Genomic DNA, 16264 nt, shown 5'->3' on the forward strand with positions numbered 1-16264 from the left:
ACTTCAGATTTCACTCAATTTCTGTCCATCATTTAGAAAAGCATACATAAACTCATTGTCCATCCATCATAAAAGTTAACACACTTTGACTCTTTTAAAGCTGCACTAGGTAACTTTTATGAAAATAACTTTGTGTCATATTTGCTGAAACTTTCACTATATCCTGACAGTAGAACATGAGACAGATAATCCCCAATGAAAACAACCAATCAGAGCAGAGAAAGATAATTGATTGTAGAGTCTCATTCCAAGGGCATTAAATACAGATGCTTTGGGACTCTGCATTGGAAGCTTAAAAATAGCTGACTGCTGAGTTTCATTCTAGAAGCTTGCTTATATCTTTCTCAGCTCTGATTGGTTTTTTTCGTTCAGGCCCGGTGGATTATTACAAATACCATTAGGAGCTCTAGGAGGAGCCAGAGGAACCTGATTGTTTCACAGATTATCTGTCTCATGTTCTACTGTCAGGATATAGTGAAATCAAATGTGAATATGAAACAAATATGACAAAAAGTTATTTTAATAAAAGTTACCTACTGCAGCTTTAAATCTTTTAATATCTAAATATTTTCATGCAATCAAAACAATAAAACAATCGAGATAACAAGAACGCATTTTAAGTGTAAATGCAAAGACCCACATAGGATGTCCTTATCCAATAAAATATCCAGATACAGATCAAGTTAATCCCAATACCAAAATACAATCAATAATAAAACATAACAGAGGACACCACAGGTTGCTGCTAATCCTGCAAATACTGCATCCATAATTTTTTTCAAACCACAGATTTCTAAAACTATACAAACAAAAATACTACTTTGGTGAAAATATTTAAATCATATCAATATATATAAATCTTTGTTTCACTCATTACAGTTATTCCAAAGGCAGGATTCATTTTTGCCTTTTATGTTGATAGATTCTTAGTGAGATTGGATTAAGTAGTTTGCACCACACTGAGGAAGCCAAGGGAGTAGTAGACTTGCTACTTGAATCAACTGTACACTACGTCATCTCTGCTCCTAGGGGGGTCTCTCACACCAGAACAGAAGACAAAGTTCGTTTTGACATTGACATTGTGAAGTAGGTTGTGAAGCAGCGGGGGATTGTTGTCTTTATTATTAAACAACCACCATTGCTGATGAAAGTCTATCTGACTTGTGTCAGGCAGAAATTGTTCACGGACGAGGTAACGCATAAAGTTTTGTTTATGTTACATTTGGTCATGGTTGCTGACTTCCTTCCTCACTCTCTGAATAAAATGACAGATGTCTCTGGGTGTGATCATTGTTGGAAACATTAGGGATAATGTAAGTACAGAACTTAACAAAATATATAACATAGGTCTAGTGACATTTATAAGCATATTATAGCTTTAAATGGAACATGAAAACTGAGCACAAACAGCAACCATAACACCTAAAGCATACACATCCATTCCATAGCTAAGATGGTTTTTATCTCAATGTCACATATATAAATCCATCACTCAAAGCAAATAACCATGACACCAGATCACAGCAAATGTTAGCTATAGGAGTTCCCACTAACTGCACTACTTTCTGCTGAACTGGGGAGATTGGTTTCCAGTACTATGCACCTCACTAATGGAATGAACTGCAACAAAACTGAAGCCAGAGACACTCATTCCAGTGACAGACTTTTACGTAAGTAATTAGTGTGCGATATGTAATTTATTCTTGGGTTACTTTTGCAAAAGACATCTTGATTTAAATGAGACTTTAATAGCAACCCACATAAAGAGAAATGATCTTAACAGAGTGTGCAAGTGGTGCACTGGGAATCTGACTGGGTTATTGATGCTCGCTCATTGTTGTACAGTAGCACTTTGCAGGATTAATGTACAGACTGAAAACCCTGCATATTAAATATGAACATGTTGAAAGAGCTATAGCGAGCTGGACTGTGAGAGACAGAAAAAACAAACATACAAACGGTCACAGTGGGTTTCCCATGGGATTCCTGACATTCCTCCCTCTTTTTCTCCCATTCTATCTCCCCCTCTCTCCATTTCTCAGCCCCGAGGCAGCAGCTGGACCCCTCACATCCTGACAGGCCTACTAACTAGCACCCAACACACACACACACACACACCACACACACACCACACACACACACACACACACACACACACACACACACACACACACACACACACACACACACACACACACACACACACACACAACACACACACACCTAACAGGCATGTGTGAGGCCTGAACCAGAAAGTGTGAAATGAGACATCTGGGGAACATACAGGCATAAAGGAGAGCGCAGCAGAGCGGCGGTGCATGTGAGAGAAGTTGTGTTTGCTGAACACCAGACTGTTGGACAAGATAATTCTCCATTGTTGAGGCTAAATGGGTCTGGCTGAAACAGGGGGCAAAGGTCAGTGTTTTGGCAAAGATAAGGATCTGCAAGTCCAGCAGGGTCTATGGAGGAGTCAGAATCCAACCTAAACAGTGTCAGCGCTCCGCCTGACAGTGGTGGTCCACAGGGGCTGTCTACAGGAGCCTTGGAAGGACACAACCCACTTTCCTTGGGTGTTTTTAAAATTAGAGAGTGAGTGTCTCCGCTGCGAATCGGCCGAGCTTGAGACTAAATCTGACAGAATCGGCACGTGCTGGGTCACAGCAGACATGTGCGTCTCAAAATAGAGACTCAGAGAACCGGAGCGGAGAGAAAGAAAGAGCGAAGGAGCAGGCATGAACATGCACTTGTGCACGACCCCATCCGCACACACACAGTGACTGAGTCGCCTGAGTGTTGTGCCCAGAGGCGATAAGGAATACGTTTGTAAACAGGCTATAATGCCGAGGCCAGTCCCGCTGTAACATGGACAGCCTAATACATACTAAACTGACTACAGAGCTAGGACAGAGATCAGACTGGAAAATACTGAACTAGAGACTTTGACATCATTCTGTAACTTTCAGCTGGCCTGCTTAGAGACCAGAAAGTAAGTTTCTGGGCAGTCAGTATAATGTATTTTTAGAGCCCTGAGACTTTTCTCAGTATAGGTTTTTAAATATCACACAGCCAAAGAATGACTGATACAACATCTAAGAGGTTTCTAGCCAATTACGGATGTATTCAATGATGAAAACTATAAGGAACGACCCAAATTAAGTGTATTCATGTTTTCCGAGTGTCAGAAATGATGTCATGCATCCGTTAAGTTTTTGGGAAATTCTGTTGTCTGGTGACGTGGGAACATCTTTCTGCAACAGGACACAAGTACCAACTTGTCACTTTTGGATTTAACACTCCTGGAGTGTGGCAGTTGAGAAACACTGCACAGCCTGCAAGAATAACCAGCTAGTGATGGTTTTATGACCATTAAGCACAGCTGTGTGTAGCCCATATGGCGTTATACAGGGTGCGGACACAATAAAAGCAGCACCTGTACAATGTAACAGTATAATAGCCCATTCATCCGTCCATTCAATGTCCCGCTGCCTGTTCGTGCCTGAGTCGTGTTGGCTACGGAAAGTTGCCTATATTACCTTCTCTGTAGCCACTTCCTCCAGCTTCTCCTGGGATGTTCACAGGCCAGATGGGACATATAATCCCTTTGGCATGTTCTGGGTTTAATTTGCCAGACTTGCCAGAATAGGCTCATTCGAGATGAGCCAGACCTGTGTAGAATCGATCACCGGTGCCACTGTCCGACTGGTAACTTTTTGTCCACACCCGCTGCTGTTACTGCCTGATCTCGTTCCACTTTACAGGCAAGGCGCAGTTTATCTCGACAAAATGTCCAAAGTGGCAGAACGTCATTCTGGTGTGCTCTGGCAGCACCTATGCCCAAGACTCCGAGATATTAGACCTGCTTCACCTGGTGCAGCTACTCTCAAAGAGTAAACTTGGCAATCATTGAAATATCCCTACAATATGCTATAGAGAGAATCTGGTTCAACTCAATAGACATTTTGAAGCCATATTTTGTAATATTGTACTAGATTACATTCTTTAGGTACACCCTACATACATTTTTCCATTTTGGGTAAGAAATATTCCAGATACTTGATCAGATTTCAGGCTGTTAAAAGTTCCTCTGCATACAGGAAATACAGCGCAGCGGTTCTTTAATAGGCCTTGTTCACAGCAGACAAAGCAGGAAAAGCACAGGTGGAACTCATAACATGAAGGATGGCTCTGTTCCATTAAACTGTCCCAGTAGTAGTGAGCCAGTAAACACAATACCATGGCACTGGAACTGACATACCTGAATGGAATGCACCTGTGTGTTTCCTGCAATGACACGCCAAAACGCTCCTCTGTACCTGTCTAAGAGCCAATTTGGGATCCAAATGCTATACTTCTCCAAATGTAATAAAGAACAAAACTCTTATATGGGCCAGAAGATACTGTTGCGAGTCCCTTGGGAGGCAAAAACCTAAACCCAATGGCTACTATCAAAAATACCTATAGCGGTGCAGGTTCTTGAGGGGAGATTTCACATAACAGAACATGGGAGAGTGTCATTGTTTTCATGTCCATCAGACAAATAAATCTACTGTTAACCTCTTAAGATCCACCTAACCCAAACACACCTGTAAACTCAAATAACCACATTTAGTAAAATGCTGTGGGAAATATATTGAAATGGAGGTGTACAGTGGAGGTGAACGGTGTAACACCATTTGGGAATTAAGTCTTCTGAGGTTACACACTGTGGTTTTCCTGAGATAAAATATGTGATGAACTGTGATGATTTACATAATCTGCCGTACCATTTTAAAGACTTTACTCCTCTTCTGTGAGCAAGGCTTGAGATTAAAATCTTGAAATCCTTTCAAGGAACAGAAGGTATTGAAGAAAACAAAAGTTTCCAAAAATCACATATTTCTGGAGCTGCTTGGAAACCACAATCCTTGAACTTTAACCATCACAGATCAAGTATCATTCAGGGCACTAAAGCTAGAAATTAGTGTTTGTAGTTTGAGAGAACTGAAATTCTAAATGAGGAATTACAGTTAACCACCAATTGCCACATGCAGGCACTTTCTGACTGCGGCTGGTGTGAGTTTCGTCAGCTTCTCTGTCACGTTGACGACCGCAGTTTGTTCTTTCCTATGTTACAGATCACTGTGAGCGGTGACCCAGTGACAGTAACAGGGAGAAGTTGTGAGCCTTTATTCTGAGCATTTATTTGATTATTTATTAAGTGAGAGGGACTTGGGTGATTAAGTAGATGGAAAGGAAAAAGGGGTAAGGTACTCTTGATATACATGGATCATTAAATAGTGTGTGTGAGTGAATGTGTGTGCTCGGTGTGTATTAACACATCTGGTTAATCCAGCAGATTAACTAGACCAAAGCCTTCCTTCACTCACTCTCTTCTGCAAGGTCAGTAGGCAAGGCGGTCAATCCTAAGCCTGTCAGACCGTCTTATCTGGACACACACACACACACACACACACACACACACACACACACCCCTCACGAGCTTAGAGAAGTACAACAACAACAGGACAGACAGCAGGACAGACAGACAAACAGTCTTACAATCACATGCGGATAAGAGAGGAAGATAAACAGATACTGACTTAGTAGGCAGACTACTACTGGACTGTAAAAGAGATTCACGCTCATCCAGCAACTCACTGGCTGCTTCATTTACAGGCACTGACTGACTGAATGAGGACCCTGTTGTGCCTATTAAAAGTTATATATGAGAATTTGAACATTAATATAGCAGCTATGTAAAATGGTGGAGTCATGGCAGACTGCCTGTGTTGCTATCACAGCCTCTGTGCAGTTTCTTTCCATAGCCAATCTGCTCTGTGTGCAGCTGAGTCGACTGACTGAAACTGCTGGTTTAATCATCTACTATTAAAGTGAATTAAGGATTTATTTTGACCACAGCAAAGTTGGTGATTGTTGGAACAGTGGAAAGTTTTATTTTGTTTCTGTTCCCTTTGAATGTAGTTATGTGACAATGATAAAGGTAAAATTACCATTTTGTCTATGGAGTCTGGTGGTGAGAGATAAACAGACGATATTACAGCTGTTTCTGGTTAACAAAAGGAAAGACTGCTTTGGAGCAGTCTTATTTGATTTTTGTCTCCATTGATTTGGTCTGAGATGCAGATGCTCTAGCGCGAAGTGAATTTTGAGTATATAACCTTTAAGTAACTAGACTAAAGGCATATTCACATTAGAGAAACAAATAAAGCGTGTGGCTGTGCGTTGGTTGTGGCAGTATTTGCTCCTTTGAAACTCCAATACATTAGCTACAGTGCTAGCAGATAATCTGATGAAAAAATAAGTAAATGAGATTAGGAATCTGACCAGACATTCATTCATGCCAGTTTATGGTACTTTGGCAGTTTGACACTCAGTGCTATGGACACATTTTGGATAGATTTCTGAGAACACGTGCTTGGTGGTGGTCTTACTTTGATCCAAATGTGTCAGAGGAAAAGACACCCTGATAAGAACTTCAATCTTAATCAAACCCTAAATGCTGATTGAATCAGCATGATTATTGAAAGCCAGTGAAACTTCAAAAGAATTTGCATTAGTTTAACTTCAATGCAATGTCCCACATGCAACTCACAACTCTGCTTGCAGGGTCAGACTCATACAAAGCTTCTGATGTGCTCTCCTCCTGAGTTGCTTCAGAGAAGCAAAGGCAGCAGGGCTGTTAAGCACTGGCCTTGTTACACATTAGAAGCAGCATGAAGCAGGCATCGCTTCCCCTCTCCTCCCAGCTCCCTTCACTTCTGATCTGACTCTGGGCTCTGTTCAGCTCCCTGCACTGGCGCTGGATCTCGCTAATCTTTCCAGGAGTTTCTATTCAATCTGCCAGCTGGACAAAGGGGCAGGAAGCAGCTTTTTCCCCCTCAGAGAGAGTCGGATGGAGAGGGAAAAGACAGAGAGCTGGACAGAGGGGAGGAAGAAAAGCGAGTCTAAAGAAAAAAACAAACACCAGAGGAGCAGTTTCTGGTGGCGCAGGGAGTGACCGACAGACAGCCGAACAACCAGAGCTGCTTCCTGGTGAAAGAGCTCCACATGGGCACGACAAGCACCTACAGTGTGGTCACAATACTGTCAGTCTGACTTCCATACCGCTGACAGGTTTAATATAAAACCTAAAACAACACCACAGCATACCACATCAGAGCAAGCACACACCACAGCCCGTGGTATAGTTCATCATGTTCTCAGTTCCAGATGGAAGGCTAACGCAGTCAAATGAATCGGCTTCGAGCAAAAAACAGTAGAAGCTGGCTCAACTTCTGCTGAAATGTGATGCATGATGAAGAACTGGAAAAACTATCTCCGGATATAATTAGGGCTGTGTATTGGGAAGAATCTGGTGATGAGATATGTATCACAATACAGGGGTTAGGAGTAGATATATTGTGATACTGTAAACAAAGGAATATACTACAATTTAAAATTTTTTTCTAATTTTAGGAAAACTGTTAAAACGGTAAAATCCTAATAAAATAAAATCTGAAACTTCACTACCAGATGCCACTAAATGTTACATAATGTACTTTTAACTTTTGCTCAGACTCTGAGATCAGCATTTCAAATGATTTATGTTAAGTTGAAGCTCATTTGGAAAGCTTTAGGAGCTTTGCCTGATATGTGTTTTTTTTTGCCAGACTCAGCTGTTGGCAAATCTCCGCCACTGGGCCGGCGCCACACGGCAACCTCCGTGGTTGGTGCTGTCCCAGTAGGTTTTTGGATTAGCTGGAAGACGATGGCGTCACGACTTCCAAGATGGCCACAGCACATTGAGCTTCAGAAACCGATAGGTGAGGTCGTCCATTTTTAATCATACAGTCTATGGGCGGTGTGTGCAGTTAGCATGACAGTCCCATAGTAGCCCCAATAATGAGAATGAGACCCAGGTAGAAAAATGATGTAATTTTCCTTTAAACTGACAGACTGGGTAAGATGGCAAAAAGTATTTACCAAAAGGTCAGTGTCGCTTTAATTTTTAACAACCATTCTTTTGATTATTCCACATATTATTTGATAACGCATATTTTTGCTTGTAGGATACGGAACTATAAGCTAAATATGATTTCAGTCTTTTGCAACAGTATCTAGCAGAAAGAGTTACATTAACACGGTTACCCGCATACAGCCTGCCGCAGTCAAAATCACAAGTACAGCTGGATGCCATTACAATCTGTTAATCTGAAACGTCTCGCCATGAGACACATTAGAGCTCATATTTCAGCCAGTCTGACCCTTGTTATCTCTCGCTCTCTCTCTCACACACACATACTTTGACTATTCATTTTGTAATACAGACTCTACCCAGTGGTGGTGGGAACAGAATATAATAATATAATATATTTTTATTCTTACCTGCAGGCATTAGCCCAATCATCTCATTCTGCACCATCTGTCTGTTCCAAAACTATAACGGAACAACACTGGGCCTCTGAGTGGAGCCGGGCTTTCACACTTCAATACAGTGCCAAGTACAGCAGTGCTGAATCCAGCCTTCAGTCTTCACTTTGAGTCTGCCTTAAAGCTGCAAGTCCAGCTGGCTGCTTCTCCAATCAATACAATGATCAGCTCTTCTGGTACTTTCTCTGTCACCTCTCCACTACATTGGTTTGCTATCATGCTCATGATCCTATTTATGAAGCACCTCATTTTGGTTGATTCTTTGTTTTATGATGCAAAAATGGGAGTTTATTCCACTGTTTTCCAAAGATACACAGGCTAAGAGTCTTATTGTAAAGGCCTAACATGACATTTCACTAAAGTTCACATTATTTCCACAAGGTGCTCTGACCAGGAAGGATGATGTATATATTGCTAAAGCTGCAACCAGCCAACTTCACACATACAGTGGAAGCTCTCCAAGTTTTATTGGACTCATTAATCTTTTACCGTCTTGCTGCTGTTGCTTCCAAGACAGTTTGGATTATACTTAAGTTTCAATTGGTCATTTCCTGTCTGTGCATACTGTGCAGCATTTCCACAGCTTTTTCATCAAACACAACCTTTCTGAACCCAGCTCACTCATCATTCTCAACCTCAGGAGTCAGGTTGTCTAAATCAAGTTGCGTTCTTAAGACTTGCCAACCATCACAAGGTTTATGAAGTAATATTTTTAGATCAGGCCAGGTCTCATTTGCATTTAAAACATATTTTGAATAAGCGGTGTAAGCTTATTGTCCTGTGACAGAGCTTGCTCGGAGAGCTTCTTTACCCCCTTCAATAACTCTTTACAAGTCAGCTGCAGTTGTTTTACTGGCTTGGAGTAGTCTTTACGTATCCTGGCTTGGGGTTAAGATGTCCTGAAAAATTCGGGACAGTCCGGAATTACAAGCTCGATGTGAGTTGAGACTGGAAGGCAAAAATGTTGAGGAGAGCTGACTTGGTGACTCAATTATAATAAAAAAAATACTGCACTTAACGTATTGTTTATTTTGAGCCCTGCCAAATTATCAGGAATAATATATAACAGATAGAGATACGAGCAGCTGCTGTCACCAGAAGAAAAGACTGAATTTGAATGAGAGAACCCTTCCATTAAATTAAACCATATGACAGAGAGAGCAGCCACCACTGTGGGAGGAATCTGTGATAGAAATTAGGGCTGCATAATAAATCCAACATGAAGTACTGTAGGACTGCCTTGGCCTACAATTTGTCTGTTACAGACCACAACAAATGACACATAATTATGGTAATAGTTTAAGTGATGGAAAATGTGTAATATTTGTCAAAATAATCGCAGTATGATGTTTTCATCATATCGGACTGCACCCTTATAGAAATATCTAAAGAATGTTTGTAAGCTAAGGCTTAGGATACTGCTTCATCCTTCATACCATCCTCAGTCAGAATAAGGGGCCATTTGACTATGCCCAACTCATCTGTCCCAAATTTCACCCATTCACATCTTTAAATCTTTACTCTTTTTTGGAGATTGAGCCACAATTTGAGTTTCATAACGTCTGTTTCATCTAGGGCTGGGTGATATGGCTTAAAAATAAAATCTCTGATTTTTTCACACCAAATCCGATTTACGATTTTAATCGATTTTTTTTATCCTTCTTAAAAACACACAACAAATGACAAAGAAATTATTCAAAACAAGTTTTGCTTTTATTTTGTTTTGATTTTCCCTGGGAATTTGACGGGATTTGAACAATATTTCCCCTTGGGGCTAAAGTGCAAAAAAACCGCAAGTCTTGAAACAAGCTTGTAAACAAGTTGTTGTTGATAAAATGTACAGTCAAACTCATGAAGGGCTGCATGGTTCGGCCAGACCATAGGTCTGTTGTGGTGGAGTAAAAACACACCTCCTCCAGCTCTCTAGTGATCCTTTCCCCTGTGCAGTTGTACAGGTGAGGCAAGGCAACTCCGGCAAAGTACTTGCAGCTTGGTAGCACATACCTGGGGTCGAAGGTTTTCAGCATGTAGATAAACCCCGGCTTTTCCACTGTGTAAATGGGAACCATATCTTTAGCAATATGCAATGCGACTGCATCAGTAATAGCTTTCCACCGGGTCCCTTTCTTATCCAACGGGACACAATGTGAAAATGAATCCACTAATGTAGACTGTTTTTTAGCGGGTGTTTGTGGGCTGCGGTCCTGTATATCTCGCACAGAGCAACATTTCTCCCACTCAGCTGCATGCCTCTGCTTGAGGTGCTGGAATAAATTGGTTGTACTGCTACCTTTGGTTGCAACAGCTTTCAAACAAACTTTGCAGTGGGTCGTGGTTTGTTTGCTGTCGGACGCCACAAAACCAAACCAGTACAAAACAACCGACGACACTGTGCCTTTTTTGGGGACGAGCTCATCCTGGCTTGCTGCCATGTTGTGTGCATCTGTGGAGAGGTGGGGGGAGGGGTCAGCGCACTCTGACCTGCGGGAGCCCAAAGGGAGCGCCGGTGTTGTGGAAGTTCAAGAGAAAACCGATTTTAACTCAAAATAAATTGTGTTAATCGATAAAATCGATTTATCGCCCAGCCCTAGTTTCATCTTGTCAATACCTCCTTCATTACACAAGAAACAGTCAGTAGCTAATATATTTGGTCGCAGCTTTCATTCATCGTAGCTTTGGAAAGCATTTGGTGGTGGGACAGTGCTGAGAACCCTCCCTCTGATGCTGTCCTCTGTGTGCACTGCTGTGCTCCTCACATTGCTTATGTGTGAAATTTGGATGGGCTGGGGTATGCAGGGCAGGGAGCCAAGGAAGCTGGGAAGAGAGACAGAGGGGCCCATATGTGAGAGGGCCTGAAACAGGATCTAGTCGATTGTGGATCTCTCCGGTTCTCTCCCAAGCCTTCACCCGGCTGTCTTTGTCTCCCCCCCGCTACTCTTCCACAGTGGCTGTTTACTAAACAGGAAGCTCAAACCCCAGGCTGCAATAATAAAAGGTTGGACGCCTCTTTGTGTTAATGTCTTTCTCCTTTCACTGAGCTGACTGGGGTCACCACAAGATACACTGAGTTACATTTATGACCTTTTAAAATATTTTATGGTAGCTGGAACAGAGACCCAGTGTAAAACCCAGCCAAATCCGGAATGTTTCTGAAAGAGCAGAAATTATTAAAGACAGAAGGAGAAGCCCAATAGGAAATGAGGTCAAAAATATCTTATATTGGACAGTATAGTGATTTTTGTCGTTGAATATGTAGTATCCCAAGTTAATATTTTACTTTTTGTTAATATTACAACTGCACTGTGCACACTTCACACATTAGACACAGTGTGAAGATCAAATTTAATCTATCTGACAGCTGAACAGCTCTGCAGGACGTCCAAAGTCCAATCCATATGTGTCCATTACTCATTACAGGCCTCATTCACACAGAGCACGGTTCAATATGTTGAAGTGAAACCGGAGCCTCTGGGTTTTATTACAGAAGTAAGAAAGACCTCATTCAAAATCCCACTGACATCATAATAGCGCGAATAACTAAAAAGCCAGCCTTGGAGTCTTTCTCAACAGCATGTTGTGTAGCCGCTTCATACCTTTCCAATATTAGACCTGCAACAAGGTCCACAACCCAAAGATATCCAGTATACTGCCATAGAGGACTAACGAAACCAGATAATATTCACATTAAAGAAGCTGAAATCTGAATTATAAATCTATAAAAAAAAGGAAAAAAAAGTTGCAGATGAATTTAATAGTTGGCCACTTATTAAATCGGCTAACTGCTGCAGCGTTGTTTTCTAGCAGCCTTTAAAGAACACCATTTCCCATAAGCCCTAGACCTTTACAGGCTCAATGTCACAATTTGACAACAGAGGCGTGGGTGAGTCGAGGGACCGCGCCTGTCTGTAATAACAGCAGCACAGACATGAACATTGTAGAGGTTTTTAGACAGCGGAGATTACAGCTAAGAAGTTGAAAAAACATGGGAAGTGAACCAAACCACAATGACGAAAGTACCAGTCTCGCTATTACTGCTTTATTTTTTTAATTTAATTGAATATTTTTAAAATGGGAGTGGTAGTTTTTTGGTGCTCAATTGTTACCAACATTGTTAAAATCACCAAGGTTTCAATTTCTTATAGCAATTGCAGTAATGGATGCTCTTAAATATGGAAAGTAAACCTAAGGTCTTTTTTTCAGAAAGACCGATGAAAGAAATGCTGAATGAAAGACTGCACTGAGTAACACAAACTAGAGGAACAGAGGTGTAACATCAGGACTTCAGCTTCCTATACACCACCCCTTATGTGTGTTTGTGTGTGTGTGTCCATATAGACAGCCAAACCCATGGTTCCTCCACCCCTCTGTCCACTTCCCTCCCTCTGTAATGCCACATTTCGTAACCAAGTTTATTCATACTTGAACCAACATCCTGCAGCGCACTTTCCAAATCAAATCATCCAAAACACACAGATGTGTTATTGTGCGTCCTGGGGTTACCCAGAAAACTCCCCCTGGGAAAAAAAACTGTGGGAATCCGAACAACGCTGCAGATGTTCTCAAAGCCGGGATACACACACACACACACACACACACACACACACACACACACACACACACACACACACACACACACAAACACAAACACAAACACACACACACACACACACAGCTTTTTAAATTGTCAACTCGTCGACCTGAGCGCTCTGGATGCCACACATGCCTTACTTCCTTTCAACCTGCGCTGATGACACACATTCACACAAAAATGAAAACACACAGTGGACGAACATAGATAGGCAGGTGTGCACATGGGGGGACCTGGCTATGGCGCACACACACAGTAACAGAGACCGAAGCAAAAGCACACTCACATCCTCACTCATGGGTCGGATGTTTCCAACTTACCTACAACCATTAACGTGAACTCAAACCCTCTTTTCACCGACTTCCGATACACCTGGTTGGGGAGATTGGCGAAGCCCACATAGCCCTCCAGGTTCCGCTGCTGAAGGAAAAACACACAAACACACACACACACACAAACACACAAACACACCTTCTGTTAATGCATGAATCACACAGCATGAATAAAGCACAAAATGAATACAGGCCCGTTACGGCAAAAACAGCTTTCTGGCTAAAGATGAGCCCTTATCAGCAGACAGATGCATGCGTGCATGTTACTATGGTATTTCGCAAGTGTGTGTAAACAAGTCGTGAACCTGCAATTAGTATTTCTGTGTCCTGCAGCGACAGAGCCCCTTTGAAGTGAAGTGCAGCTGGGATAAATACAAGAGGGGAAAGGGGCTGTTTTAAGGGGAAGAGAGGTAAGGGGAGGAGAGACTCACAGAGAGAGAAATATCAGGCTTTCCCTGAGGAGGGAAGGAAGAGGAAGTGGAGTCAACCCTGCCAAAGTCCATCAAACTAGTCAACTAAAAATCTAAGCCAGTGAATGAAGCCAATCACATCTGCTTCAGAAATGTAAAACTAAGTGGATGAAGGTAAGTAACCACAAACAAACAAAGACAACTCCCTACGTGTTGAATCATGTCCATCCTGTCCCCGACTCAGGATAGGTTGTGGTGAAGGGTCTCAGACCAGATCCCGGCCAGGCCAGGCTCTCCAGCTGCTCCCTCTCTTTACTGCTGAGGTTATCTCTTCATCCCTTCCTCCCTTCCCCATCTCCCAGCACGCTGTCAGATAACACCCCCCTCCAATCACTGTGTCCTGCACGCTACGTGAGGCAAACACAATTGATTGCCGGCCAGCCTGTGAGCGGCCTCTCGGGCTCTGTCATGCATGGCGCCGATGGAAAAGTGCAGCTCAGCTCTGATAGGTCTGCTGAAAGAGCAGGTTTAAAAGGCACCTGCAGCGAACGGGTTCACACACCCTCTAACTCGGAACAAAGCTGATTCCTTAATGTAGGCCTATCAGTGTCTAATGTTAGCATGTTAGAGTTATCGTAAGGTGTATTCCTCCTAGCTGCATGGGAGTTTGTGGATGTGAAAGACTGATTGTGAGCTCTGACACTGAGGTGATTCCTAAATGTTTGCAATAATAACTGCTAATGCTAATTATCATTAGTAAAGAACAGTGGACAAAAACATTCAGGTAGCCGTGTCTCATGTAAAGGTTGTGCGGAAGGTTCCACTGACCGCAGTCAGCTGTCACTAATTGTGTGAATAAGTTGAAATATGAATGAAGGGTCCATTGTGGAGCTTCGTAACAGCCGTGCTTTATCAAGGACCAGTGTGTAGGATTTAGCGGCATCTAGCGGTGAAGTTGCAGATTACAACTAACTGAACACCCTCTGACAACCTGGGAAAGTGTGTAGGAGAAACTATGGTAAATGGACTGTACTTATATAGCACCTTTCTATGCTGGCCACATAGCTCGCACAAAGTGCTAAAAGGTCCTATCTAGAGCCAGTGTTTGGTTTGTCTGTTCTGGGTTCCTGTAGAAAAAAAAAAAGGGTGGACACCATGCAAGGACACCGGCAGCACCTGTAGATAAAAGTGGCTCAGTCTAAGGTAACTAGGGCTGCAGCTATCGAATATTTTGGTAATCGAGTATTCTACAGAATATTCCATCGATTCATCGAGTAATCGGATAAAACATAATTTGCTTAATTAAAGCCCGATTATAAATATACAATAGAAAACAAGACAGATCACTGTTTTCAGTTTTCAGTCCCGGCGTCTGCCGTTCTGTACAGCAAAACTGTCCACACACGTTACAGAGCCCGCTTCCGTCTTCTTCCGCGTTGTTGGGGACGCATAGCCTGTGACGTAAGCACGTTGTGTCACACTAAAAAGAATCCGTGCAAAACGTGAGCTTTACGAGGCTTCGAGGCAGACGAAATTCCTCGATCATTCTTTGTAATCGAGTTACTCGAGGTACTCGAGGAATCGTTGCAGCCCTAAAGGTAACACAAACACAATGATTCTTATATTCAGGTGTTTATACACTAATGAAAACATACCTATGAATATCATATTCCATTTCTGAAAATAGATCCTCCTAAACTGTTACACACTGGTCCACAGTCTGCTATATACTGCACATGCTGTTGAGTGTGATTTAGAAAACTGTAGGTTAGACACCAACATCTCCCGTTATAGACACACAGCATGTGGGAAGAGAAAAGGAAACAATCTATTGGCCTCATCAATACTCTGATGCATGCAGCTCCACAGCAGCAGGCGTAACTACACTGAACAAGCCTGAAGCACTTTCCACCATTTCCATGTTTGATCCACCCACATGCAAGTTTTGTGCGCGCGCATGTGTTACATAAGGTGCCAACTCTAATGGTCTGGTGAGTAGCACAGGTAGTGTAACACGCTGGGTCACTCATTTAGATATTGAAAGGAAAGTGTTAGTGCAGGTTGTCAGCGTTAACCCACAAAAAAGCTCTGTGGATGTGTGTGTGTGTGTGTGTAGGTGGGAGTCTGTGGGTCAAATGGTGCACTAGATGAGTGTGTGTGCATCATCACATACAGTATACAGTATTCATGTGTGCATGAATGAAAAACCATTTTATTGACAGAGACCTTGTGTGTGTAGCACACAATGGTGTTTGTCTCAAGAAACACGCTTGAATCATCCCATCTCCAGCTTAATAATACTTGTATCCATTGTAGTATTACTGTAGTATTCACAATGCTGCAATGGCACTTCCCCTTATGCACTGCATTATGATTAATATGGTTCTTTTTCATAAGAAGGTGACTAACAGAGAGAAGAACGGGCAGGGGATCTAAAAGAGGGAAGTAATGGAGAATGAGAGAGGAAGGCTAGTTAGTCCATACGCTTAATGTTAACCCCTCCCCCAGTCCACCCAGTGGTGATA

General features: G+C 42.3%; 1 protein-coding gene and 1 long non-coding RNA gene across 7 annotated transcripts in view; one reads left to right on the forward strand and one right to left on the reverse strand.

Moving 5' to 3' along the window:
* The window catches only part of LOC127353751 (septin-7), a 50821-nt gene that overhangs the window by 32901 nt on the left and 1656 nt on the right, over positions 1 to 16264 (reverse strand). For 2 of the 6 annotated variants that reach the window (XM_051383283.1, XM_051383284.1), the window contains exon 2: positions 13318 to 13414. In XM_051383283.1, coding sequence (XP_051239243.1) covers positions 13318 to 13414 — 97 coding nt within the window. Of the gene's footprint in view, positions 1 to 13317; positions 13418 to 13949; positions 13983 to 16264 lie in introns of those variants that run through there. The other 4 variants (XM_051383282.1, XM_051383281.1, XM_051383286.1 and 1 more) reach the window with 3 other exon arrangements.
* Positions 7477 to 10034, forward strand: LOC127353813 (uncharacterized). Its single transcript, XR_007881362.1, has 2 exons — positions 7477 to 7802; positions 8371 to 10034. It is a non-coding gene; the product is annotated as an uncharacterized LOC127353813 (long non-coding RNA).

This window comes from Dicentrarchus labrax, unplaced genomic scaffold (genome assembly GCF_905237075.1).
Source record: "Dicentrarchus labrax unplaced genomic scaffold, dlabrax2021, whole genome shotgun sequence".
NCBI lineage: Eukaryota > Metazoa > Chordata > Actinopteri > Moronidae > Dicentrarchus > Dicentrarchus labrax.